The sequence below is a fragment of the Drosophila miranda genome, chromosome 3 (genome assembly GCF_003369915.1).
Source record: "Drosophila miranda strain MSH22 chromosome 3, D.miranda_PacBio2.1, whole genome shotgun sequence".
NCBI classification, from domain to species: domain Eukaryota; kingdom Metazoa; phylum Arthropoda; class Insecta; order Diptera; family Drosophilidae; genus Drosophila; species Drosophila miranda.
In genome coordinates this window covers 16,795,273-16,821,187 of record NC_046676.1, presented here as the reverse complement: position 1 = coordinate 16,821,187, position 25,915 = coordinate 16,795,273, and the positions used below count along the sequence as shown (strand labels likewise).

General features: G+C 48.4%; 7 protein-coding genes across 22 annotated transcripts; 5 read left to right on the top strand and 2 right to left on the bottom strand.

Annotated features, from left to right (window-relative positions):
• The first annotated feature begins 420 nt into the window (after positions 1 to 420).
• LOC117187908 (protein saal1) lies at positions 421 to 2,287 on the top strand. Its single transcript, XM_033390852.1, has 2 exons — positions 421 to 1,788; positions 1,847 to 2,287. The coding sequence occupies exons 1-2, from the start codon at positions 556 to 558 to the stop codon at positions 2,207 to 2,209; spliced, it is 1,596 nt and encodes a 531-aa protein (XP_033246743.1). The 5' UTR covers positions 421 to 555; the 3' UTR covers positions 2,210 to 2,287.
• Positions 2,254 to 3,620, bottom strand: LOC108159742. The gene is made up of 3 exons (XM_017293279.2): positions 2,971 to 3,620; positions 2,732 to 2,915; positions 2,254 to 2,675 (listed from the first exon to the last, which is right to left on the bottom strand). Exons 1-3 carry the CDS (start codon positions 3,544 to 3,546, stop codon positions 2,299 to 2,301), a joined length of 1,137 nt encoding a protein of 378 aa, XP_017148768.1. The 5' UTR covers positions 3,547 to 3,620; the 3' UTR covers positions 2,254 to 2,298.
• A 70-nt stretch (positions 3,621 to 3,690) lies between these two features.
• LOC117187909 (V-type proton ATPase subunit D 1) lies at positions 3,691 to 4,707 on the top strand. Its single transcript, XM_033390854.1, has one exon. It carries the CDS (start codon positions 3,785 to 3,787, stop codon positions 4,523 to 4,525), a length of 741 nt encoding a protein of 246 aa, XP_033246745.1. The 5' UTR covers positions 3,691 to 3,784; the 3' UTR covers positions 4,526 to 4,707.
• Positions 4,708 to 4,889: 182 nt separating this feature from the next.
• LOC108159739 (translation initiation factor eIF-2B subunit gamma) lies at positions 4,890 to 6,622 on the top strand. The gene is made up of 4 exons (XM_017293276.2): positions 4,890 to 5,129; positions 5,197 to 5,705; positions 5,764 to 5,904; positions 5,960 to 6,622. The coding sequence occupies exons 1-4, from the start codon at positions 4,973 to 4,975 to the stop codon at positions 6,524 to 6,526; spliced, it is 1,374 nt and encodes a 457-aa protein (XP_017148765.1). The 5' UTR covers positions 4,890 to 4,972; the 3' UTR covers positions 6,527 to 6,622.
• Positions 6,536 to 12,623, bottom strand: LOC108159741 (GATA zinc finger domain-containing protein 10). 2 transcript variants are annotated; one of them, XM_017293277.2, is made up of 3 exons: positions 12,365 to 12,623; positions 7,732 to 8,184; positions 6,536 to 7,668 (listed from the first exon to the last, which is right to left on the bottom strand). In XM_017293277.2, exons 1-3 carry the CDS (start codon positions 12,367 to 12,369, stop codon positions 6,846 to 6,848), a joined length of 1,281 nt encoding a protein of 426 aa, XP_017148766.1. In that variant the 5' UTR covers positions 12,370 to 12,623; the 3' UTR covers positions 6,536 to 6,845. The 2 variants fall into 2 exon arrangements, with proteins under 2 accessions (XP_017148766.1, XP_033246744.1); XM_033390853.1 differs by lacking the exon at positions 12,365 to 12,623 and adding an exon at positions 8,335 to 8,426.
• A 5,249-nt stretch (positions 12,624 to 17,872) lies between these two features.
• LOC108158528 lies at positions 17,873 to 24,126 on the top strand. 15 transcript variants are annotated; one of them, XM_017290920.2, is made up of 3 exons: positions 18,052 to 18,164; positions 18,223 to 18,319; positions 23,470 to 24,126. In XM_017290920.2, the coding sequence occupies exons 1-3, from the start codon at positions 18,105 to 18,107 to the stop codon at positions 23,910 to 23,912; spliced, it is 600 nt and encodes a 199-aa protein (XP_017146409.1). In that variant the 5' UTR covers positions 18,052 to 18,104; the 3' UTR covers positions 23,913 to 24,126. The 15 variants fall into 15 exon arrangements, with proteins under 15 accessions (XP_033247153.1, XP_017146409.1, XP_017146410.1 ...); XM_017290921.2 differs by having other exon boundaries at positions 18,055 to 18,164; positions 18,247 to 18,319; XM_017290910.2 differs by lacking the exons at positions 18,052 to 18,164; positions 18,223 to 18,319 and adding exons at positions 18,600 to 18,694; positions 18,761 to 18,824.
• Positions 24,127 to 24,591: 465 nt separating this feature from the next.
• LOC108158527 (copper chaperone for superoxide dismutase) lies at positions 24,592 to 25,800 on the top strand. The gene is made up of 3 exons (XM_017290909.2): positions 24,592 to 24,823; positions 24,867 to 25,507; positions 25,562 to 25,800. Exons 1-3 carry the CDS (start codon positions 24,809 to 24,811, stop codon positions 25,695 to 25,697), a joined length of 792 nt encoding a protein of 263 aa, XP_017146398.1. The 5' UTR covers positions 24,592 to 24,808; the 3' UTR covers positions 25,698 to 25,800.
• The last annotated feature ends 115 nt before the right edge of the window (positions 25,801 to 25,915 follow it).

Below are 25,915 nucleotides of genomic sequence, written 5' to 3'. Positions count from 1 at the left end.
AAACTATCCCGATTTAAAATTGTGGAGAAAAATAAATACTTTTAATTGAGAAAAATGTCCTTGATCCTTGATCACAGGAAGACGTCGGGCCATGGTTAGCCCCGATAGGGCCACTAATAAGGGAGAAAACTCGGGCCACAAATAGCCGAGAAAACTATATATGTATGGTTGGGGTTCTTGGAGTGCTTACAGAAGGATCAAGAAAATTGATTCATCAATCGTATAAAATTATAATGGCATGGCTAAATGTTCTATATAGCTAGTAATATTCAACGGAATATCAAAAACGAGGAATATGTAAAATATAACTTGAATTTGTCGGTATATTTACGGTATATTTTGAAAATGAGGCGGTATGTTTCGGTATAATTCTGAGCGTCGGACGGTATATTTTATCGATAAGACTGCTGGTCACACTGGCGGGTCATTGTAAAATTTTGCACAAAAAAAAAAAAACGTTTAAACCTTGTTTTAGTCAAAATACAATAAAAGCAAGGACTAAAAACTAATCAATTGTGTAGAAAATTGATTCATCAATGGGCTAAAAGATTCAAGATGCCCAACGAAGATGTCGACCTTGCCGCGGGTAGCGGAAACAGTGGCGTAGCTCCAAGAGCTGCATCAAGCAATGAAACGCTGCCAGCAGAACACATTCGAAAAGGAAACGACGCTAGGAGCACCAGTGCGAGTGGCAGCAACCAATCAGACACTCCCCCGCCCGCCCATGGCGTCAAAAACAACGACGACGACCCAGATGACGAGAACGATGAGGAGCTGTTGGAGCGCATGCGTGGGGATGCTGTGGGTGAGACAATGTACAGCAGGCGTTTCATACTGCAGACGCTGATGAAGCTCAGCCAACACGAGGCCACTGAAACGCTGGGGCAGGAGTTGGAGGATGAGTTGTGCAAGGTTTGGGACATGTCCGTGTCGCCGGAGGTGGTGACTCTCTTGCTGGAAAACGATGCCATCGAGCTGCTTATGTACGCCATCTCCGGAAGCGATGATATGCGCCTCTATGAGATACTCATCGGTCTGCTGGGCAACATGTGTGCTCAGGCTCAGTGCGTGGAGCAGCTGACGGCAAATGCGGAGTGGATTGAGACGCTCCTCAAGCTTGCCACCTGCATGGACACCTGCATGCTGATCCAACTCATGCGTGTCTATCAGTACATAATGGTACATGTGACGAGCGGCAAGGAGCAGTTTGCTATAGATTGGTACGTCTGCTTCGCCGCCTTCGATGGCTCGGCCAGGAATCTCGGCTTCATTCTGCAGCAGTCGGTAAGCGACGACCTTCTTACGGCTGCCTTGAAAGCCATCAATGCTGTACTGGCCAGCTGTGCTTTGGTCGAGGAGGAAAATGCCAACTCTACAGTCAAGCTTAAGCCCTTTGCGGAGGTTTTCCTGGTGCAGGAGCTCTGCGATGGCGTGAACAGTTCGTTTTTGCGCCTCATGCGCGATGATCAGGCCAAATTGACTGATGAAGTCGTGGCGGAGGATGATGGCCAGGCCGTCGAACAAGACGAAGACGATGAAGATGCAGATGTCGGCTACGAGTCGTGTTCGCCCAAAATAACCTGTGATGTGGAGATCATACAAACCTACCTCAACATTTGCACCATTCTCGTTCAACTGCCTGAAGCCCAGGCGTCTATGGATGTCTACGCGCCCAGCATCGTAAGCTGCTTGACGCGGATTCTGGAATTCCTTCTGCAGCCACAGCAGCTCCTTCCATTGGGCGAACGTCAAGAAGAGTATCTCGAGGATCTGGCTCATATTTGCAGTGTAAGGCGAAAGCTCATCTCTGAATCCTCAAAACACTAATCAATTGCCTCCATTCCAGCGGCTAAATTATTTCTATCAAAAAGAGGCGTTCAAAAATCTTCTAGAAGTGTGGTCAAGACTAAGACAGCACATTGAAAACTACACCGAAGGCGATGCAGACAACAATGACTTTGAGGGCGAGGAGGAGGAGGATGATGCTCCCAAGGAGCAGTATGTAGAGAATTCCTCGAAGCTGCTGCGGCTGCTCGCCTGCATGCTTGTCAAGGCAAAGAATACGGAGGACATACAGAATCTACACGACATTGATGCCAACAAAATCAAACTCTTTATTTCGGCTCTAATGGCTGAACAGGATGTGCTCTTCTCAAAGGCCCACGAGCGCCTGAGCGATGCTTTAGAAAAGAAATCGGGCCAAGCCTAAGAGTAGCCCTTCTTAATAGGGAAAACAAAAAGAAAGGACTGATATTTAAGCTTGCAGCACAATATATTCGTAACTTAATGAGTCTTATTTTAATTTTGATTTTCAGTGGCCATGTCCTGCAGCTTCCGCCGCATCATGTCTATCCAGGATTGCTTTCCCAATCGAACGCCTTTTTCCCCAGTGCTGTTGACTATCAGTTGATGATGCTGATTCTCATTGCTGAGTAAGAATTTGCTCTTGTCTTCGCTCAGCGCATGTGACACATGCGCTAGATTGTCGTCTAACCTGACCTCAGATGCTGTTGTTACTTCGATGTTCATCTCCTTTTCAATGCTGTCTGATATGTGGATTACGGCATCGCTTTCCAAATTATCAGCCGAAATCCTGCACTGTCCCATCAGCACAGAAAGCTGCAGATTCAAGCTGCCTCCTTTGGTGACCACCTGCAGATTGCCGTGGACTCCAGCTGCAATTGGAGAGTGAATTAGGAGCTGGAATTGGTAAATTCTTCCTTTTACTCACTCATATTGAGCTCGGCCGACTCGTGGACATGCACTTCACTAGTCTTGTGAATATTTCTCAGTTCCAGTCGACCGGTTTTTGTTTGAAATTTCGATTTCTCCACGTAGCAACAGTCTGTAATAATGTTGCCTCCCTTGGTAAAGCATTTCAGGCTGTCGCCTTGCAGCTTGTCCAACTCAATATTCTGAAACGTGGAAAATCGATTAATGCACCTGGGAGATATAAGAGGCATTACATACACCATTGTTGGTTTCAATTTCGGTGGATTTTCCCAGCAGAGTACCCTCACAGGTGATGTTGCCATTCTCACTGTAAAGAGAAATGTTTTTGGCCCGCACATTTTTGGTAACAATTGCACCTTCTGCCTTGACCTGCAGACACTCGCTCTGTATGCCCTCAACGCTTACGTTGGCTCCTCCTTCTATGAAAACGTCCGACCGCACGGGAATTTGAAGATGGCACTCAAATCGTGAAGGCTTCTCCGCCGTGTTTCTTACCTCAACATTCACGACCTTTTCATCGTCGGAAGTGTTGACATCAAACGTAACTTTTGTGTTCTTGGGCCTGCAGCCTTGCAGTTGCGCTATGAAGACATCACCACTGGTGTATTGGTGCACATCGGCCGACTTGACTAACACAGTCAGATCGGATACCACATTAATCCTGGCATATGGGTTTACATAACGGAATACCTCCTGGTGCACCACTTGGTTGTTGACGGCCATTGATGGTTTTATCTGTGACTTGGACTTCTTGGTATAGTGCCGGAGCTGGTTACGAATTTGTGGTATCCAAACCCGTGGCAGAAACAACATTATATTGCACCAGGTCAGATCCAAGAACTTTGTTTACTGTCAGCTGTGCTGTCCGCCGTTTCTCAACTTTTCCCAACACTTTTCTCAGCACTTGTCTGCTATCGATTTCTTGCAGTTGCTATACAGCACTGTATAATTCCAATTGGATTTTTTCAGTGTCTTCGACTGGTGTAGTTTTTTTGGTGCGCATTAGAAAATCGTGTAACTTGCCAAATTTTCATAAAAAAATATCCGCAAAATGTCTGGCAAAGATAGGTTACCGATTTTTCCGTCCCGTGGTGCCCAGATGTTGATGAAGGCACGTCTGGCGGGAGCACAAAAGGGCCATGGACTGCTCAAAAAGAAGGCTGATGCCTTGCAGATGCGTTTTCGCATGATTTTGGGCAAAATCATTGAGACCAAGACCCTGATGGGCGACGTTATGAAAGAAGCTGCCTTTTCGCTGGCCGAGGCCAAGTTCACGTCGGGTGATATCAACCAGGTGGTGCTCCAGAACGTGACCAAAGCTCAAATAAAGATTCGCACCAAGAAGGACAACGTAGCTGGTGTCACGCTGCCCGTTTTTGAGTCATACACGGATGGCGCCGATACTTACGAATTGGCTGGTCTGGCCCGAGGTGGTCAGCAGCTGGCCAAGTTGAAGAAGAACTACCAGAGCGCTGTGAAGCTCCTCGTCGAGCTGGCCTCGCTGCAGACGTCGTTCGTCACGCTGGACGAGGTCATCAAGATCACCAACCGCCGTGTGAACGCCATCGAGCACGTCATTATTCCTCGTATTGATCGCACCCTGGCCTACATCATCTCCGAGCTGGACGAGTTGGAGCGTGAGGAGTTCTATCGCCTCAAGAAAATCCAGGACAAGAAGCGGGAGGCACGAATTAAGGCTGACGCCAAGAAGGCGGAGTTACTGAAGCAGGGCATCGATGTCCGCCAACAAGCCAACATTCTCGATGAGGGCGACGATGATGTGCTCTTCTAAGTATTATCACATCTGTGTGTATATTCCAGCAATACTATTGTTAAACTATTTTTCTGTTCCATTTTAATTCGAAAAAGGCAAGCCACCAACTTATGTATGTAGTATATTCCAATACGAAAAATGTATGTATTCCATTTTTGTAGTGCGCAAATCCTGCATTAAAGTTTTGTTGTTCCATAGAACGTATTATGTGTTGCAATTCCTGTAATCTGAGCATCAAAATAAAGGATAGCATTCATTTTAAATTGGAAAAAAAGTCATCTGACTTGTTTTATACAATAGCAAAAACAATGCACAATGACACGGTCACATGACTGCAAACATATGTCTGATTGGAAACAGTGCTGGGCAACGCTACGTTCAGTTAATCAGCTGCTTGTGTGACGTAGTTGAATTCTGTGATTTTCACGCGTCTGTCTGAATATTTAGCAATTTATTGATTTCGATATGACCAATTTCGAGTTCCAGGCTGTGGTTTTGGCTGCCGGTCGAGGCACGCGTCTGCCCGAAGTCCTCGGCGATGCGCCCAAGTGCTTGCTACCGGTGGGGCCCTTTCCGCTTTTGTGGTATCCACTGAATATGCTACAGCAACACAACTTTTCCGGTAATTGCACTTATGAGTACATTCAAGAGAAACTCAGACTTCTAATGCACTGTTGTATCACCTGCAGAGGTTATTGTGGTGGTTGTGGAGCAGGAGAAGCTAGAAATTCAATTGGCCCTAGAGAACACGCCGCTGAAACTGAAGGTTGACTATGCCACAATTCCTAGCGACAGTGACTTCGGCACAGCGGACAGCCTGCGGTACATATACGATAAGATCAAATCGGACTTTCTTGTTGTGAGCTGCGACATTGTCAGCAACGTGAGCTTGTACCCGCTGATCAACAAGTTCCGCGAACACGATGCCGCGCTGGCGCTCCTTCTGTTCAAGAGCGGCTTCGAGTCGGATGTGGTCATGCCGGGCCCAAAGACCAAGCACAAGCCGGAGCGTGATTTGATTGGAGTTCATTCGGCTACCCAACGTTTGGCCTTTCTGACCGCAGCCAGCGACTGCGAGGATACACTCAACATCCAAAGGCATTTACTGAAGAACAAGGGACAGCTGGATGTCTACAGCCGTCTGTCAGATGCCCACATCTATGTGTTAAAGAAGTGGGTCATCAACTATTTACAAAGGGTACTTACTAGTGATCTTCCAGAGGGATACATTCTTACCTAAAACTTCATTATTGCAGAAGGAAAATATCTCAACGTTCAAGGGAGAGTTCCTACCGCATCTTATCAAAAAACAGCATACCAAGCGGCCTGCCAAGGCTGTTCAGGATACTACCTCTGAGGTGGGTCTGGTTACCAAGCTCGAGGACAGCATTCTTCATGTAAGGATTACAATATCAATCAAGTGCATTTCCCCAAGTCAATAATTTTTTTTAGTACGTCCCACACACAGCTCTGGATCAGAAAATCACGCAGACGTCGCTGTTCAATCAATCGCTGTCGCATGTTCCCTATCACGGTGACATTGTACGCTGCTATGCCGTCCAGGCCCCAAAAGATGCCATCGGAGTGAGAGTGAACAACACGCTCAGTTTTCTGGCCATCAACCGGAAGTTGGCCAGTATCTGGAACAATTTGTGTGGCGAAACGCATCCGCTGATCGCACCTGGCGCTTTGGTTAAGTCTACGCAAACGAAAGAAATCATAGCGGCCGACAACGCCAAGCTGTCGGAAAAGACCTCTTTGAACTATAGTGTTTTTGGACCCAATTGTGTCATCAATCCGAAGAACATTGTGAGCAACTCCCTCGTCATGTCCAACGCCATTGTGGAGGAGGGCTGCAACATAGACAACTGCATTATTGGAAATCGGGCGCACGTGAAGAGCGGCTCCATGCTAAAGAACTGCATCATCGGGCCCAACTACGTTGTGGACGAGGACACCAAGAGCACGGCGATGCATCTGTCCAACGCCGACCAGTACATGGAGATAGACATACAATGAGGAGCTAACTTAAATGTGGCTTCCTTTATTAACGAATTGAGTTAGAAGGCGGATTCTTCTAGCAGGACATTAAATATTACGAATAGGTACACAAAACTCGCGCTATGAATTTGGAGCTGACAAGGGGCGACGGAGACCGTCACATGGAGGCTCAATTTTCAGCGCTTCCCTTGCCAGCAGGGACAGAGAGCAGGAGCAGGAGCACAGCTTAAAGCTAAAAGAGTTGACCCCAAACTGGCGGGGGAGGGAGAAATGTACACAAGTGGCGGATTGCAGGGGAAGGGGAGGGCGTGGAACGACAAGACTGTTTGCTCACTCCTCACTTCCGGCGCTCGTAGAGGTACTCATCCTCGTAGTACCTTGGCGTTGTGGCAATGAACACCTGCGGCCGCCGCTGCTGCAGCGAGATATTAATCTCCTCGGGCGTACGGAAGACCTGCTGATGCTGCTGCTGCAGATGTTGCAGCTGTGGGGCGGCAGTGAAAAAGCGGTACGGCGCCGGCGTTACAGTGGGCGCCAATGTCTGTGGCCGCTGCTGGTGCAACTGCAACTGGGGCTGGTGCAGCTGATGCAACTGCAATTGTGGCTGGATGGTCGTCGTGGGCTGGGGCTTGCGGTAGGCCAGGGTGGTCGGCTGCGGCTGTGGCTGGTGGCGGATTTGTGTGACCTGTTGCTGCTGCTGCTGCGCCTGTTGATACTGGACACGCACTTGAGGCTGTGGCTGATGCTGGACCTGCGGCTGCTGATAGGAGACCACTTGACGATGCTGCTGCTGCTGGGGCTGCTGATGGTGCTGTTGCTGTTGCTGATGCTGTATACGGGGCCTGGGTGCTGCGGGCAGCTCCTCCTCCTCGTCGTCGTAGCGCTCGTGCTCGTAGTAGTTCTCGGGGAAGTAGCGTTCCGAGTAGCGGAGCGTCACGTTGGGCTTGCTCTGGTGCTCCTGCAGGTTGATGGGCTTGTACAGGTAGTCGTTGACGATGTGGTACTTGGAGGACTGCTTGCAGATGTTGTCGTGAGAGGGTGGCATGCAGATCAGGTGGATCTGGTGGAAGGTGAAGCCTTCTGGGCAGATCCACGAGTGTTTCTGGCTCTCCTGGCAGTAGTGGAACACCTCGCAGCTCAGCGACTCGTCCGCGTAATAGCTAAAACAGGTATAGGACAGTGGATGAGTATCACCTTGAGGGACCGACCAGTGGAACGCTTACCCCGAGTTCCTGTCCGTGCAGCTGAAGGTTGACTTGCTCAGCAGCGTGGAAAGACGGTCGGGCTCCTCGATCTCTTCCTCCTCCTCCTCGCTCTCCTCGCTCAGTGGCTTCTTAAGCTGTTGCTTCAGGTAGTTGCTCTGCTGCTTGGAATTCCGATTGATGTAAACCTGGCGCGGTGCCTCCTCCTGGTCTTCCTCGCTGTACTCGTACTGCGGCCGCTGCTGCTGCTGCTGTTGATGTTGTTGCTGCCTGTAGGCTAGATGCGTCTGGGCCTGGGTCTCGAAGTCATCCTCCTCTTCGGCGCCGCGGGCACTCAGGTCCAGCGAACGGGCTGAGAATCCCTTCGGCTGAGCTGTGGTGGCCGTGGCCGATGGTGCTCCCGTGGCGGCTCCATCCACGCTGGCCCACAGGCCGGTGGCAACCGCCAGGACTAGTAGCAGGGCTGGGTGTGTGCTGCAAGAAAAACAGAAAAGAGCCATAAAATGAGTCAATCCCAAGCCATTCCACCAGTAGACAAGCACTTTATGATATGGGAAACTCTGTGGCAAGCAGACAATCAAGAAAGAAGACCCACAAAAAACGCGGGAAAATATTTTTGCGAACCTTTTTTCTCTCGACTCGCAGATGCCGCCAAATTGCAACCAAAGAAGGCAGCCGCAGCGGTACCATCGGATCGTCATCGGCATCGGCAGCAGGCCCAGCGACCAGTTATGCAAGACCACACCAGACCAGGCCAGGCCAGGCCAGAAAACTTGTTATAAGGTAACAGCAAGTCCCCGTGCCGTACCGCACCGTCCCATCCCGCCCCGTTCCCCATGAAGATGCCACCGAGGCTGAGAAGCCAGCAAGGAAAGTTTGGCTTTGGAAATCATAGAAGATGGAATACACTTGGCGAAGTTCCATGCCTAAACCGAAAACCTCACGGCGGAGTCTGGAGTGTAGTGTGGAGCACCTTGTGGCACTTTCTTGTCCGCATCCTTCGGGACACTGATCTCTGACTTAAATAGCTGATGTACCCTCTTCCAGGGAGTACAATGAAGATGCTCAACTTGCCATTTAATCGAGACGACCCACTCTCACACATACACACGGATCGGATCACAGACAGCTTTGGCTGAATGTCAACTGCTACTCATACGCATAATCTCTACGAGGCATTCCTGCCCGGTCGACAGTGGACGGTGGACGGTGGCCGCTGGCCGATGGTCGGGCTTCGGTGCTGGTCAGTCCAATTAGCTAACGTTACGTGCCTGCCTCTAATTGAGGCCGCAACTTGGAAAGCCGGAGCAGCAGTCACAAATAGTTGAGCAAAGTGAAATAAATGTGGTAATAAAAGCAAGAGTCTGAGCCAAACTTTTACTTTTCCTGCCAATCGAATGCGAATGCCTGGCTAAGTGGACGCTCAACCGGGCTGGGCGTCGATCAGGGACTGGCTCTGACTTTGAATCTCCGCATCGGCATCGCGGTTAATTGGGGCAAGTTAATACAGTTTGACCTGCATGAGGGCTGAAAAGTGTTCGATGTGGATCCGAGTGCATCGAGTTTTCCAGCTGCGCGCCAATTTGTCGGCGCCTCTCTCGCTTGCTGCAGTGGAATTGATGCACCTTTGAACTTTAGGCAGCCTCTGGCTGAAGATGCGCAGCCTGCCACCGCTTGTTGCATTGTCACTGTCAACAAACCTTTTGCGAAATGTGCCTGGGAATCGAGGGAATGGAGGAGAATCACTTCATCGCCAAAGACTGCGCTTTCTTCTCGCACCTGCCCCACATGCAAAGAGTGCTCGCCTCCCCATCTCCATTCATGCCAGCCATTCCGAACATTCCACCTATGGCTGCTGCTCTGCATGTGGGCACTCTCACTCGCAATCGCAGTCGTAATCTGCGTTGCATGGCCAGTCCAGCCAGTCTGTCTGCCATAAATGGTGCATTAGTTGCATGTCTCAGGATCTGACTCTACTCTTCTGTATCCAGCTCAAGCTCCAGCTATAGCTCCAGCACAAGCTCCAGCTCTAGCTCTTGGTTGTAGTCCAGATGGAAACTTTATCGTACTGCCATTACATCACATCCCAGCCAGGCAGTAGAGGCGATGCGTTGATGGTTTTCACTCGGTTCGCGTTCCCGTTCCCGTTCCCCCCTTGCTAGACCACCTTTCAGCCACTTCTGGCATAAGACCACAAAACAGGCCAGGCAGAGAGTTGGTTACGTTATATAGCACATGAGACTGACTTGATTTTTCTCTGCCGCAGACTTTTCTTGCGTATGCATTTTGTGCTGTATCTCTTACGAGCCAGCCGCCTCGATGTGGGCTCGGACTATATTTGCTTTTGATTTCCTTAAATGTTGGGTGTGCGTCATGTTAGACGGACATTTTTGGGGTGACATAAGCGCTGGTGTTGCGACAGATACAGTACTATTTCCAGCCACCTGCATTTTGATGAGTTTGTTCGGTACCTGCTCGTAATTATCCTAGAAATTTGGCAAGCTACCCAACTTGGATCCAAATTGGATGGATGTCTCTTTTGAGATTACTTTTCTTCCCTTCTTGTACGAGCAGTATCCCTGGGTTACCAGTCATTTCAATTCCAGCTCTTTTAAGCATGTAATTTGCCAGCTTTAACAAGTCGCTGTCGTTTGTTGCTTAAGTCTTTTGTTTTCACTGCCTTCAAGAGCTCCTCCCCTCCCCACGGGAGGCGGCCGAAACCCCGAACGGAGGCAAGGCGGGCAGGCAATGGATCTACGAGCATTTTAACTGAGAGCTTAATTAAACGCAAGCTCGTTAACAGTTAACAGCCCCCCTTCCGAAGCCATTAAACTGTGTGTGTGAAACATGAAAATCCACAAATAAATTACATTGCATTGCACTGCTTTAATTTCGTTTTTCACTTTTTCTCAACTGAAGTTTTTTTCTGTACAAAATTAAACTCTGCTAATGTGCGTGCAGTTGGGAGGGAGTTGGGAGGGTGAGGTGGATTTTTAATGTGCTTGAAATTTACGTTTGGCTGCTTTCGGGGCATCTGGATAATGTGCTCCATAATTTGCTCGTGGCAATGGATTTTATGTTTCTTTTCTCTGCACCTCGACTTCCATCGCCACCTCCATCTCCATCGTTTATCGTATTAATGTTGCGTTAATAATTTTCACAAATTTGTTACCATTTTGGGGCTGACCTTCGCCAGGGCTAGGCAGTGCTTAGAGGGAGTAAGAGCGTGTGTGTGTGTGTGTGTGTTTCGATGACAGCCAAAGTGCCATTTGGATTCCATCCAAACAAAAGAGAAAGACATCAATTCCAGCCAAAGGCCATTCCAATCAATAATTGCCCAAAACACACCCCAAAATAAAAGAAAGGTATGCGTGCTTCGGTGCCGAAACCTGCCATACCCTTGCAGCTCGATCGTTTCCATGATATTTCGACTTGAATATGGATAAACACTATCTTGTCGAGTATTCATATGTATGTGTGATTCAGGATTCAGAGATGCTCGCCTGACAGCGCTGCCAGCAACTAGCCAGAATCATGATACCCTCAAGGCCTAATACCCAAAGAGCTTACCCGAAGGCAGTTGCTGGGTAGTGGGGGTGGGGCAGCGTGGTAACGGGGCATGGCATGGCACGCTTGGGCAATTGCACATTTCTGTGCGTAACTGTAATTCCAAACGCTGACATATTGCGTATACGCCCCGTGCATTTGATACAATTGCCGCTCATATTCGGCGGGGCTTATATAACGCATGCGTATGAGTAATCCACACGACTTTTAGAAAGGACAAGTCCCCGATTATGTGAGGTAATTTATGTCGGAGATTGTGATCTATCTCTCTCTGTCTGCGTCTCCGTGCAGAGGCGTGACCAGGTCCAATCGATTCCTAATCGATTGATCTACTTCGGCTGTGAGTAAGTCAGTCAGTCAGTCACCAACACCGTCACCGTCACCCGGCCTGGACATCGGATTGCCACAAAGCAAACACAAATTTTTGGCCATAAACTCTCCCTGCCCGATTAGGTAATGGGCTGATCCCCCCTGGTGTATTGGGGATTGTGAACTGGTGGAGCCGCAGCTGCCACTACCAGCGTCTAGTGACGGTACTTGGCTGTCTGAATGAACTGTCAGTGCCACAGGCGGGCAAGAGACCAACAAAAACAAAAACTCCCACGCCAACACAGAGACAGAGACAGAGACAGAGATAGAGACAGAGGCATAGACAGAGGCAGGGGCAGACTCGGGCAGACATTGGAGGAGGAAAACCCCGAGACACGCTCCAAGTACGAGCATCGTATCTGCTTCTGTTGCAGTTTCAGTTGCAGTTGCATTTGTGGCTGTTGTCTCCGCTTCTGTTACGTACAATACTCGTATGTTGGTCGGTTTTGAAATCTTTCAAAAGAATATTTCGTGGTTGCCAAGCGACGCAAAACTGGGCTGAGAGAACCCCAGAGACTCAAACAGAGACTCAGACAGAAGTCAAACAATACCAAAATGTTAATTATTGGTTGAGGTTGCGGCACGAATTTGTGGGTCTGGTCTGCAGGGCCAGTCCAGGTCCAGGTTTAGGTCTCTCGGCCTATGATTCATTGTGTGCTTAGGTCACAGGCTTAGGGGGATTAGGGGGCTTAGGGGGCTTAGGGGGCGGAGCACTTACTGCATTCTGTGGCAGACGCCTCGTGGTAATCCTTTGGCAATATCCTCTGGGTCTGGGCCTGGATCTGGTAGAAACACTGCACTTCTCTCACTTCTCGTTCACTTGGTCTGTGTTCTTGGGTTTTGGTGTTCTAGTGTCTTCTTTCGAGATTTCTATTCAACACCGAGTCGCACTGGAAAAAATGTCTGTCTAGTGCAGCACTTTTCTTGCTGCTAGCTGCTAACGGTTCGCTCGGCCAACTCAAACAACTAAATGAATGACTTTCTTTGGCTGGTTAATGCTTTATACCAAAAATTCGCCGCCGCACTCGGCCGAAGCCGCCCAAGAGATCGGGCCCCAAGAGCATGTTTCTCTCTGTCTCTCTCGTGTCTGCCTTTGAGCTCTCTCCATTACTGTCAAGGTATACGAACAAGATGGTAAGGCAGTGCCACTGAGTGACCTATACGCGCATAAGCATATTTGTACTTGTTCTTTTGCTAGAGAGGGGAGAGGTGGAGTGCAACTGCCTTACCCTTTTATTAATATACCTTGGTCACTGCTTAGTTCTCCCTCTCTCTCCCACTCTCCCTCTCTGTGGCGGAGAGTGGCTCAAAAATGGTATTCGAATTACAAATTTGAGTGTAATTTCCTTCGCCGTCAAGTTCGTTGCCGAAGTCTTTTGTTTGTGGGGTGGCTAGAACTGGGCCTGTGCCTGTCCATTAGTCATAATCATCGAAAATGATATTACTCATGCAGCAGCATAATTTCGAGCTGAGATCTGTAACTGCTTCTCCAGATTTGCATCCATTGGACGGCCCTAAGAGGCTGGCAGATAGAAGCTGCTTAGATATAGTGTAATTAACATTTTCGCCGCTGATTTTCTCAGCCTTCGCGGCGCATTTTGCATGTTTGCTATTTTCAATACAACGCCAGATACGAGGTAAATGGAAATAAAAATCATTTGCGCCGGTTTCTGCAACGAGGCTGCAGCGATGATGCTCCCACAATGCCGCGATGCATCGCGACGAGGCGCAGACCACAGAAACCTGTGCGGCAACTCATCCATTCCACCGAATGAAATGCTAAAAGCTAACCCAGGCACAGCGCACAGATACACACCACACCGATACTCGCACACGGATGCATTTGTTTAGCTAATATGAATTAATTTACAATACTGCAAACGCCTACAAGTGGGGGAGATGTTCGGGTAGCGGGATGCTGACGCCTCCGTCTGTTGAACTTTTGCGTTTCTGTGCCGTCGCCGATGCCGATGCTGCTGTTGCTGTTGCTGTTGCACTTGTATCTGCATCTGCATCTGCCTCTGCCTCTCGTATCTCCACTTGTATCTGTATCTGTATCTGAATCTTTTTCGGCGGGCAGCATTCAAGCATTGCATTTGCCTGGCGTTCAATGTCTGGACACTGACCGCACCATTATCTTTATATATATATATATATATTTATATACATATATTTCGAATGTACTATACACATATAGATTTGGCAATGGATGCAAAGAAGCGTATCGCAAAGAAAGTGCAACTTGCTGCTGCTTGTGCTGCTGTTATTATTGTGGCTGTTTGGGAAAAGTGTTTGCGGCCTGTTGAAGTGTTCAAGTGTTGAAGTGACTTGCTCTGGCCGCCAGGTGATATAACAAGTTCACATAATTTGCTGGCTTTTCTTTTCGGTTTTTTCTCTACTCCACTCCACTCCACCCCACCCGTCATATTGCACATATGCAGCTGTCGAGTATGCATAGTCGCGGCAAACAACTTCACGACGCTGATGGATAATTGCAGGCGGCAGCTAATCACAATCGTTCCCAGGCGGGTGCCTCAATTATAATGCATAATTAATAAATGTTTGCCGGGATTAGTCAGCGCAACCAGAGCCCAGACGAGAGCTTGCCAAAATAGACACTCGCCCGCCTGCCCATGTGCAAATGTCTCCTTCAATGTCGCTGACTCCCGGCCCGCCGGTAGCTACTATTGTCCCATAATAACACAGGTAAAAATTCATTACACGAACTAACTGGCTAACTGGCTAACTGGCCGACCATTATGCAAAGTCCAAGTCCATTCCGATCCACGCCAGAGCCAGGCCAGAGCCATGCCAGAGCCATGCCAAAGCCATTCCAGTGCGGCACGTTTCGAGGAAGTTGATTGTCACAAAGGCCTCTCATAATCATAACTGTGCTTGCTGCCCCATCGACAGCATTAACAACCACCGCGACGGTCAGGTTCATTGGGGGAAATTATAGGCATTGCAGTCACAGCCAAACTGGACAAAAACGTAAGCCCCAAATCGCACTACAACTACGGGTAAGAGTCAGAGTATTTCTGTCCCGTAAAATAAACATTGACCATTTCCTCTCTCTGGCTTTTCTACCCGCAAATTTCTCCCAGTGTTGCAACTATTTTAGCTGCAATTGAGAATTGGCCAGCTTGCAACACACCACCGCAAACTCTTGGACTCTGATCCGCCAAAGAAATCATAAGAAAAGAAAAGAAAATGAAATAAACTGAAAGAGACAGACAATCGGCAGCGAGGGAATGGGAATGGGAATGGAATGGGCATGGAGAAATGTTTCCCATCCACTACGATGGCTAGCCCTCTTTTGTTTATTAACTAATTAGCCCTAATGCTTAATGCTCCACATATTTTCCGTCTGGGAGTGCGTAAGCCGCTGTTATGTCAGGGTTTCCCCCTTGCCGATCTCTCAATCTGCGGATTTCACAAGAATCGCGCCCATCGAGCGACGGTACGGGGCTATCTTGATGGATGAAAAAGCGAAAGTAAGTCTAGCCTCTGACTCTGACTCTGACTCTGATCCGCTAACGTTCTAATTGGCCACGTCACTCTCGGCTTTTGAAGTTCAAGGCCGAGCTCGAAGAGTGGCGAATCGAAATTAATTACATCTGGGCGTTGTTTCAGTGCTCCATTAATGAGCGCGGATTGGATCTGTTTTAGATTAGAGTAATAGAGTAATTTTGGACATACTCTTCCGAGAGGTGGCATTGAAGGAGCACGAGGTGCGGAATGTTTCTCAAACTCCCTTGGAAAAGGGTAGCTGAAAATCGGCTTTCAAGAAAAGCGGGGGACTTGAGGAGATAATTGGCGCACATTAGCGCCAGAGCCGTGTGTGCCTTAAGTTATTTAATTGATGATTAAAGACTCCACTGACATCAGCAGTACCAGCATCAGCCAGCCCAAGCCTGCGAAAGCACACCCGCACCCACAATTAGCCATTGAGATTTATTCACTTCGCATTCACATCATAATCATCGCTTATGCAGTCAACAATGGGCAAGTTTTAGATGATAAACAGCCAGATTCAAGCCGGAACTTGTCCGCTACATGATTTGTAAGTTTTAGCTGGATTGTTTCTCGGTGGCTATCAAGATCAGATCGTATCGGATGGGATCGGATCGGATCGGATCAGACCAGTGGCTGTTACGTCTCTGCATATAAGAAGCCAGTGCACGGAAACAGTCTCTGGGAAGGAAGTGACTCTGAACTTGACATTGAGAGGGCGTGCCCCCCAAAGAAATGCAAATTTCTGACCATTCTCGCGAGAGAGTGAAGCGGAAGGAAGTCAAAGCTGGGGTCGGGGTTGGGGCCGTCAATGAATCAGCGCCACTTGGATAGGCTCTAGCTGAAACTGACGTCTCTCTGAGATCCCCGGTGGGGCCGGTCATTGGAGTATGAGTGATTCAATTGAAATCAATTGCAATGCCCCCGCTTACAAATTACCAATCCACGCCACCAAAGGCAACAAAGAAAATGGTGAGGGCAGAAAAAAAAACCCATAGCCCAAACCAAGCAAGCCAAATCAGCTTTTGTCCAATTGTTGCGCACTTGAAGCATGAAGCGTGCCCGTGGAGCAGCGCACCTGACGGACTGATGGACTGGACTCTGATGCACTCCTCCGCCATGGACAGTCCGATTGGGCATGGCTGGCTGGCTCTAACGGGCAGTGATGGTGGCGGAGACTTCGGGCGTTACCAATCCCAATCCCAAACGCCACAAAAGAAATGCTGACTCGCACTCCGAGCTGGAGGCTGAAGTTGCGGGCTGGGGCTGGGGCTTCAGATGGGGCTGGGTCTGGGGCTGATTCGGGGCTAACGGGCTCATTAATTTCAGTTCAAGGCATCGAAACATTTTTTGTATCTTTACGTAAACTCGCTCGTTCCGTTGCCGATTTGTAACAATAAAAAAACTTGGAGTGTAGACGCGATAAAGAAAAAAAACACACGGGCACTCGAAATACGAGTAGATTCGCAATTTTGTTACAATTTTCATTGTCTTGGGTGCAGTTCAAGTCCGAATCCGAATCCAAATCCAAGCCCCAGCCCCAGCCACCTCGGACACTCCCAGGCCAACTATTAATTATCACAATTCAGCAAAGTCTGTTTGTTTTTGGGGTCCGACCGCCCTATAATTACCAGAGCGGTTCGCTTTAATTGCCTCAGATTTATTTTAAATGGGTCAGGTCAGCCGCAGCACTGCTTCTCTGAACTTGAAATTTCTGTCTGTCTTCCCACTCGAGTACAATGCAAGGGTACCCGAAGATCGACAAAGAAGGGGTGGTTCCCTCAGTGTCCATTTCGCAGGCTACACCCAGCCTCTGAGATATTTCCGAGCTAAGAAAAATGCTAAAAACGAAAATGAAATTATTCAAAATAAAAAAATACTGACGGTTGTTCACATTTGGAGGGAATGAAGTACTTGAGGCTCGTAAGTTTATAGAAGATTAATTGATTTATAATTAAAAAACGATCCCTCCTACAAATATGTGAATAGACGGGTCTAAATTCGTCCAGATATCACAAATTGGAAGGAGCAGTCGATTTGGATGGTATAGTCCGTCATTCGTTTCAGTTCCAATGCACTTACCACATATTTCCGGTGATTTCCCTTTGGTAATCAAACAGTTCACATATTTGGACGCAATGTGTTGATATGGACAGATTTAATCATCTTATTCGAGTGTACCCTTGCGTATCATGATTTTGCGTTTGATTTGGTAACACAGAAGAGGATCCTTTCAGCAACAGCAGACGAGTCGAAGGGCAAGCTTGTTCCTCAGTTCTGAAGGTCCATAGCAAATCCAATGTGCTCTCCCGTCTGTCTGTCTATCATATAGATGGTTTGCTAGGAATCGATCTGCAGGGTATCAAGAGTTTCGGGCCCGTATCATTGTCAATAGTCTGTGAACCAATAACGATTAGAAACCCGCCGTAACCTTATCGCAATATTGTGCGAGTCTATAAGAAAGAGAACCAAATTGGACTCTTCTTTGGTGCCACATGGGAGAGAGTCTTCAGTTGGCTTTCCGTGTTCATCTGATTCGGCGGGACCATCACGGTCTCCCCTCCCCGCGAACCAAAAAGGTCAGTCGCCCTCTATACGTGCTTGCTGTTTCTGGGCCTTGGCATCAGCATATTTATCAAGGTGGGTTGGGACAGCGGGAGCGGAGGAGAGGGTGTGTAAGCCATGAATTGCATATGTGTATTTTCTCTTGCAGATTGTCCTGATGGCCACCAGGAGTGTGCGAGGCAGAGGTACGTTTTAATTTGATCGAGAAAAATATTCAATTTTTATTGTTTTCTGATTGTTTGGCACTAATGTGGAGAGGATGATAAGATAAGGATGTGTGCAATCAGGCTTAAAAATAGCCACTGATGGGGGGTCGATAGCCTAGTCAGTTGTCATGAGGCACTTGTTGTGCACGGACTAGTACGTGAACTTGGTCAAGAATGGGTGCGGAATACAGCTCTTTCTCCATAGTGATCTTAGTCATCGTAATGATCATGGTCGTGAGTACTCGTTTCAGATCCTCCAGTGGAGTCCCCTCTATAGGATTTTCAATTGCAGTTCCTTGCCAACGCCTACAACAAGATAAAGCGAGCTGGTCGTGCGGAGAGCACGAGTCGTTCCGGGAGGACAGCTACAGCTGCTCTCAGACGTACTGGTAAGCTGTCTACATTTACACAAAATGATTCAAGTTGATAGTGGTAATCACAGCACAGCACATGCCTGATTACTTTATTTGGCCCACACCAGAACTTGGCTATAATTAGAGATCTGCTTTGCTTATCTGGTTAGCCGAGTTACGAAAGATTCGCGAATGCCAGGTGATGCAAGGCAGATATCTCTTTATCTTTTCCGCTGTTTATCGGTGCTTTATCAGAGAAAATCTGGATGGGTCAGGTGTGTGGGGCCTCTAGACTCTAGGCTCATTTGCATCAACTTATCCCATCGCTCAGGTTCGGTTCTGGCTGAAATGTCTTTCGTGGAGTATTACTATTTCATATCCTTCCTTCTCATATTCCTCATTCTGCTGCGGGTAAGTGTTCTGCTTCGGGACGATATCATTATGGTGATTTTCAACTGGATTTCGATTTCTCCAAAGGCGTACCTTTGTCCCACGCACAGTTGGAAATGTCTGTGCTGCCTCGCCTATGGCCGGGAACCGGGTGAGTTAATCTGTACTTTTTCCCCCTTCTATAAGACTCCCCCCAAGCAACTTCGGCTCCAGCCGTCATCTGCTTGTCGAAATTATTAGGTGTAGGAAAAATTGAAAGTCTGCCAACGAAATTCTTCAGTCTTATCCAATGTACACGGAATTCTGGTTCTGTGGTATTTTATTTTCGATCGTCTTTTGGCTTGTCGGCCGGGTAAGTCTGTTGCTCCCAGCAGAAGTGACCCCAGCTCGCGATCTCTGTCACTCTCTATTCCCATTGTACCTTTCCCCCCATGCCCCAAGGAGTGCTACCTGTTCGTCAAACTGAAAGTCGAGGAATGGAATATTCAGGTCTACGAGCGCATTCTGCGTGAGGAGATGATGCTGCGGCTGTCCATCGAGGGTAAGAAAGTCCATCTCAACGCACCCCCAAAAGCTTTCCTAGCCCCAAAAGCTCTCCTCTCCCGATAAGATAGTCATAATCCCCGGCATTCAGGGGGGTAACGTTCTATATCAGCTCATTTGTTGCTCGTATAAGCATAAAGAAGTTGTTTATGATATGAGCCAACCACTTGTTGGGCATTCTACGCCGTATTTAGCCATTCAGTCGTCCCCAACTCAGACTCCAATCGGTTCAGTTTAGCTCGCTGCTTGCTGGCCTTACAAAATGCAACTAACGGACGTGTTCTACATCTGTCTCTTGTTCCTCCTGGTGTCCTTTGTGAGTTCAGCCCCCAACCTGCCGCTTCCTCTGTTCTTCCCCGATCTGTTCCTAACCAATAAATCTGTTTGCTCCGACAGCTGTGCTACAAGAGCAAGGCGAACCAGAATTCGATGCTGGCGAACAGCGGTGCTCAAAGCTCGGTGGCAGAAGGTGCGTACCAATTCGAGTGTGTGAGGAAATCGAGGGGCATATCAGTGATAAAGTCCATGGCTGATAGACCGAGTCGAGTGCAAAAAAATTCTATTCACATACCATTAATAACGGGCTTGTCCATGCCGTGATAAGGCTTGTTTTACTTTAGGCTTTGACTTTTTTTGTCTGATTAGGCAGTTACTGTTTACACTTCCGCCTCTTCGGCCAGTTCTCTGGCGCGACTCGAACTTGAACTCGGTGAATACTCATATTTGTCCAGTCTAGTCTCCAATGATCAGTTATAATGGTAGCTTACGTTAGCGCATTCCTGGGATGGTTCCTCATTGTCGTCATTGTGGTCGTGCTCGTGCGCGTAAGTTGCGTGGAGTTATCCGACATCGATATCGATACCCTACCTACTGATCTTCATCGTTGCAGGTGTGTTGTCTTTGCGCCCGCCACAAGAGTCGCTCCACTCAGCAGCAGGGTAGGACACGTTACCGTGGTCCTGGTCCCGGTCTGGGTACGGGTGTGGGTGCGGGTGCGGGTGCGGGTGCAGGTCCAACACGTGTGCTGCAGAGCTATCGAATCGATCCGCCAGGAGCCAATGCGGACACAGGTGAGGAGGACTAAGCCCGGTCGATTCATCATTCACATCGACAATCGTTGAGTCAGCTGGGTCCCAGATACGGTTATCTCTCTTCGCTTATCTTTTCGAACGACTGTTGGGCTCGAGGGGCCACAGCAGAAGCTCATTCCATTCAAACACACTTTGTCCAGATGGTAGGCGAGAGGGCTCAGTCTTCACTTGGCCCTGAGCGCCTTCGATCCGATAATGTAGCCAATTATCCAGTGCACTTTGTGTAAAATGTCCGACCAACTCCATTGGTTCGAGCTCGGGGTTTTGCTTGTCATCTTCATTCTGATTGTCTACCTCCCGGTGAGGGTAAGTTTGAGCCCCGCAGCAGCATCATCTGCCACCAGGAGCGTGTGAGAATCCCAATCCCAATCCCGTTCTAGAATTATGTGGCCCGGAAATGCAGCCATCCGAGGCCCGTCCCTGTCAGTACTCCCATGAGCAGGTACAGTGCATCATACCCATCGTCGTCGCTCAATGGGACAGGTGAGCATAGAGGTATTCTTGGTATTTTTGGCATTGAATTAAAGTTCCCATATGGGGCAGGGGCAGGGGCAGGGCAGGGTACAAGTGACTTTCCGGTATGTCCGAAAGGTTATTCCTTTGTCTGGCTTTAGTTTAGTGCTTTGCTCCACATGATACAGACGATGTTACTACGCTGGCTCTGAATTAATTAGCGATTGTTTTAAATGCTTCCGCACTCTGGCATTACTCTACCTTCAGCCATCATTATACGGGGCATATCTGCTAGATATATTGTGGTTACCATTTTCCACGTGTGGGTGTGTGTACTCGTATAAATTACGCATTTCGTCACATGAAATGGCAATAGAATGGCAGAGGCAGCAGCAGCAGACAAGGCAGAACAGACTATCAGACGACTATCTTATCCGACGCGATACGGCACAGAATGCTTATCAGGCGGCCCTTGACGCACCTGCAATCCCTGCTGCCAGCACTCCCCGCCAGTCGCTGATAAGTCTTGGCCAGAGGCGCCTCGAGTGCGCCCAGAATGGAGGATTACCAGTTGCACGAAGGCCGCTCTATGGAGCGAATATCACTCACAGAGGCGCACACGACTACCTACCCTACGTGGTTTCCCGATTCAGATCCCTCCGCGCTCGATTATCGGTGGAAAAATGCCGGCCCTTGCGCCCTACCTAGTTTTCTTCTTCCTCGCCTTCATCTCCTGTGCCGTGACCTTCTGTTGCCTACGCTTTTGCATGTGGGCCTGCTACGAGGCCTGGAGGACCGGACCGGATAGACGTAGAGCCCGTGTTCGACCCCAAAGGCAACGACACGGTAGGTTGACTGAATCTGAATCTGAATCCCATCCCTCCTAGATCACGGTGAAAAGAGGTCAAGGGGGAAGGAAATGGAGATGCGGTCGAGTGCGATAGCGACCTGTTGAGTCAATTGACTTGGCCAATCAACACTTCAATACCCGCTTCCTTGGCCCCGATAAGATTAGTTCAACGCTCGCCCAGAAGAGTGCTCAGTATTGGCTGGTTATTCAAGTGCGTCGAATGTGTGTTTAGACAGTGAAATGGATCTGTTCATCGTCTATGTGGGAGCTTTCTTCATACTCTTCCTTGTGATGCCTATAGTATACTTCTTGATGCAGGTACAAGCCTCTTCCGGATCGGGAGCTATACATGATTTCCTCCTCTTATATTATCGTCTGATATTCCCCCCAAGTTTGTGCTCTGGTTCATTCTAAACAAATGCTGTGGGTCCAATCCTCCCCAGCGTTCTCAGGACCAACGTCGCCGTCGCCCACGGCGTCGTGTTGTCATTATTGGTACGTACATATTTGTAGACGGAGACTCGTACGTATGAGTGCGTCCCGATTGCTCCCCCATAAATCAATAAAACCCTGAAGTGTTACTTGATAAGCCGCCCAGTTGCGATTAGTTCTCTTGTTGTTGAATCGCCTTGCAGACATTGCGAATCAGGATGGAGTTAGTCTTTTGGCGAGTTTGTTTCAAAATGGATGCGGGTCCTGTGATAGCGTTTTTCCTACTCTTAACCATCGGTTTTCTGGCCTATGCCGTGCTGCAGGTGACACTACACTCCTCCTCCTCCCGTTTTCGATCCCGTTCATTCTCTTGATAACTGATCCATTATTTTGACTTTAAGTGCTTCGTCATATGTATCGCAAAGAGATGTTTTCTCGATCGGGGCAACACTTCCAACGATTCGAACCGAATCGATGAGATGGCTATGTCCTCTACGCCGTGTAAGTTGCTTCAGGAGTGGCTCTATGCAGACATTTTATATGTAATTTATGACCCACGCGGGGTTATATATGGTCGGAGTTTTATCGTATACGTGCGGGGTGCACAAAACATGGCGCACAATCTAATCGGGTGATTATCAATGGCCGTGCCAAACTAGAACCTAGAAACCCTATGGGCGTTGAAGTAGAAACCATTGCTTGTTGGGGATGTAGTCCGGCTTTGGTCAGTAGGCAACGACTTCGCAGCGGCAACTGCTCGAACTGCTCCCAATACGAGCATGTACGCTCCCGTAATGGATTGGGGCGATTCTGACTTTGGAATCCATGTGGTCATCTACATAGCTCTTGTTGTCTTCTTCTTCTGCCTCCTACCGATCGCCTGCTACTATGTGCGCATCAAGAGTCGAACGCTGGCCAAGATCTGCCCACCACGACAACGACGGCAGCAACAGCAGCAGCAACGACAGAGGCATCTACGATATGACATTGGAAATGGTAACGTGTGCCAAATGTGGGCTGTGTGGGGGTTTATCTAATCGCTACTCGGTGGTTGGCTTGAAGCGGTGGTGTGGGGCGATTATTTTGGTAGTAGAACTTCAGCCGCAGCCGCAGAATGACTTTGACATCTAATTTGATTGTGGCGTTTGGTTTTGTGTTCGCCATATTTGCAATAAGCCAACTGATATACGTAATTATCCATTGAGCTTGAGGCTCGCTCGCTCGCTCGCTCGGTCGGAGGGAGCGACAAGTAACAATGGGCCCATAATTGATTTATTTTGTTTCGATTTGATTTGATAGTTGGCAAAGCGCATGCACGACTCCGTGGCGCAGAACCGACAACGACTGCGCCAGCTTGGTACCCGCTCGCTAATCGTGTGGATAGATATAGACTGTGTTGCTAATTGGTATTGCCTCATTTCTTCCAGATCGCCAGGGGGGTGCGCTGAACACTTCGGAGGATCGGCCGCACAACCGGTATGGCGATATATTCTTCATCGAGCCAAGCAGCGAGGAGTCGGCCCGCATTCGCAGCCAGCTGGAGAAGGACGACAAGGAGCTGCCCAGCTATGACGAGGTGATGCGCATGTGTAATCTGACAACGCCAACGGCAGCCGCCGCGGCACCTCACTCGCCCTTGGCTGTTCCCAGCCCCATTGGGATAGCGGCTTTGCCAGCTCCGCCATATTCGGAGTCAGATCCGTACGCCGGGGCTGCGGAGGCGGGGGCGGGGTCGGCGATATCACCCACAGTCATCACGATGGAGCCGGAACCGTCGACATCGCGTGCCGCACAGACCCCAACAAACACCAATGTTGGCCGCGGTGCCCCTCTGACCCTGCCGAACACGGCATCCAATACGGAAGTTTGATTGGGTGATTGGGTACTGCTGCATTTCCCGAGCCACTCTGGGCCGCACAGATGTCAATTTGTGTGTGCTTTTCATTTCAGAAATGAACATGTGTGATTTTATTAGGTGCATCCTAAGTACATATTTAAGCGCTAGAGTTTAAGTTTGGCTTATTGTAAATATGTATTAATACAATCTAGGCTGAAATAAATATTTTAAGAGATACAAATATTAAGCACTTTTGAGTCATGTCGTATAACAACGCACTTAATCTAATCTGAAAGACGTCATTATATCTAGTCTACTGTCTTACGGCGATCAGTTCAAGAGCTGCGACATGTGACACTATTTGTGACAATTTAGAACGACCTGAACGGAATTTTAATTACGCTGTTTTGGAAATGGAAAGCCAAACTTACCATAATGTTATCTCTGTCTGGCAGACTTGATTGGTCTTGAGGTGCAGTGTCATACGACCATAAACGTATCAGCACACTTTGCAATGTGACCATATTCTATCAAAAAACAGCCGATTTCGTTTTCAAGGTATAGTAAGCAAAAGCGGTGGATTTTACCTTGCATGCGATGCATTTTCTTGGCCGTTTTGCCTGTTTTCCATACCCTCTTTTTCCTCCCATTATGTAGCAAATGTGTAGTTACCGCGTAGTTCTGCTCTTCCGGTCGTGTGAATTGTAAATACTGTTAAAAAGTACAACAACACCGATAATATTGACGAAATTGATATAAAACTATAATAAGTACTACAATCTACTATTCATTGACTTGGCATTTTCCTCCTTCTACAGGCGGCCGGCCAAATAATCCCACGCTGCTCAAGGGTAGCATGCTAACTTAAACTCTAAAAAAAGAGAACTTTGTTTATCATTATTAGTCGGCACTTTGTGCATGTCATCAGAATGGGTTCTGTTAAGGTAAATATTGATGGAGAAGACAGGCGCTCATTTTAAAGTGTAGATTGAATTTGCAGTTCAGATGAAAAAGGGGGACGAGGCTTATGCGAACACGCTGCGAAAGGCTCTGGATGGTTTGGGTGAAGTGGATGTAGACATTCAAGAGGGGCGCGTGATTGTTCAGACTGAGAGTCCATGGTCAGAAGTGCACGAGAAGATTGAGGCCACCGGTCGCAAGGCGGTGCTTTCGGGCTTTGGCGGTCAGTCGGCAGTTGCCCTGATCAACACAACCGGCAGTGTGGTGGACCGAACGCCTGTCCAGGGTGTTGTGCGATTCACGGCCATCAGTGCAAAGGCGCCCGGTGTTTTGGTAGATGTCGTAGTGGACGGCTTGGAGCCGGGATTGCACGGCTTCCACATTCATGAAAGTGGCGACGTATCCTCAGGGTGCGCCTCTGTTGGCGACCACTACAATCCGCGTCGGTCGCGTCACGGCAGCCCAGAAGCATCGGCCACAGAACGTCATGCCGGTGACTTGGGGAATATACGCGCAGATGAGAGTGGACGGGCCAAAACCCGATTCGTAGATGCTGAGCTCGAGGTGGCCGAGATAATCGGAAGAGCCGTTGTTATAACAGCCAGTGCCGATGATCTGGGGCAAGGTGCAAACGACCAAAGTCTGATTGATGGCAACTCGGGCGAAAGGTATGTAAATGACGACGTATTTTGTATTGATTGCAAGTGCATATTTCTTTGCAGAATCGCCTGCGGGATAATTGCTCGTTCGGCGGGAATAATGGAGAACTTTAAGAGAATCTGTGCCTGTGACGGAGTTACGCTTTGGGATGAACGCAACAAACCACTGGCTGGGAAGGATCGCTCCCAAAAGCTTTAAATGTTTAATTTCACAACTGACCTTGTAAATAATTTGAATGTTCCAATATGGACTATATGTTTTACCGTAATCCACGATTAAATCTTTAAATAGTTAAAACAAGTACCATATCATGTCTAACACGTTGCTGCGCTGCTCTTTGATTTTGAATGCTTTTAAAGATTTATTTAAAATATTTATCGCTTTTGCTTTTGCATTTTAGTTAAAATTATTATTAA

Excerpts from the sequence above, each read along its gene's own strand:
- LOC117187908 (XM_033390852.1), top strand. The coding sequence starts at position 556 with ATGCCCAACGAAGATGTCGACCTTGCCGCGGGTAGCGGAAACAGTGGC. Across the intron at positions 1,789-1,846 it reads ATCTGGCTCATATTTGCAGT|CGGCTAAATTATTTCTATCA; the intron begins GTAAGGCGAAAG and ends CCTCCATTCCAG.
- LOC108159742 (XM_017293279.2), bottom strand. The coding sequence starts at position 3,546 with ATGTTGTTTCTGCCACGGGTTTGGATACCACAAATTCGTAACCAGCTC. Across the intron at positions 2,916-2,970 it reads AAATTGAAACCAACAATGGT|AATATTGAGTTGGACAAGCT; the intron begins GTATGTAATGCC and ends TCCACGTTTCAG. Across the intron at positions 2,676-2,731 it reads GTCGGCCGAGCTCAATATGA|CTGGAGTCCACGGCAATCTG; the intron begins GTGAGTAAAAGG and ends CTCCAATTGCAG.
- LOC117187909 (XM_033390854.1), top strand. The coding sequence starts at position 3,785 with ATGTCTGGCAAAGATAGGTTACCGATTTTTCCGTCCCGTGGTGCCCAG.
- LOC108159739 (XM_017293276.2), top strand. The coding sequence starts at position 4,973 with ATGACCAATTTCGAGTTCCAGGCTGTGGTTTTGGCTGCCGGTCGAGGC. Across the intron at positions 5,130-5,196 it reads ACAGCAACACAACTTTTCCG|AGGTTATTGTGGTGGTTGTG; the intron begins GTAATTGCACTT and ends TATCACCTGCAG. Across the intron at positions 5,706-5,763 it reads TCATCAACTATTTACAAAGG|AAGGAAAATATCTCAACGTT; the intron begins GTACTTACTAGT and ends TCATTATTGCAG.
- LOC108159741 (XM_033390853.1), bottom strand. The coding sequence starts at position 8,417 with ATGCCGATGACGATCCGATGGTACCGCTGCGGCTGCCTTCTTTGGTTG. Across the intron at positions 8,185-8,334 it reads TGCGAGTCGAGAGAAAAAAG|CACACACCCAGCCCTGCTAC; the intron begins GTTCGCAAAAAT and ends TTTTTCTTGCAG. Across the intron at positions 7,669-7,731 it reads TGCACGGACAGGAACTCGGG|CTATTACGCGGACGAGTCGC; the intron begins GTAAGCGTTCCA and ends TACCTGTTTTAG.
- LOC108158528 (XM_017290911.2), top strand. The coding sequence starts at position 19,972 with ATGGTAGCTTACGTTAGCGCATTCCTGGGATGGTTCCTCATTGTCGTC. Across the intron at positions 20,041-20,105 it reads TTGTGGTCGTGCTCGTGCGC|GTGTGTTGTCTTTGCGCCCG; the intron begins GTAAGTTGCGTG and ends TCATCGTTGCAG. Across the intron at positions 20,287-23,469 it reads AGGAGCCAATGCGGACACAG|ATCGCCAGGGGGGTGCGCTG; the intron begins GTGAGGAGGACT and ends CATTTCTTCCAG.
- LOC108158527 (XM_017290909.2), top strand. Across the intron at positions 25,508-25,561 it reads GATGGCAACTCGGGCGAAAG|AATCGCCTGCGGGATAATTG; the intron begins GTATGTAAATGA and ends ATTTCTTTGCAG.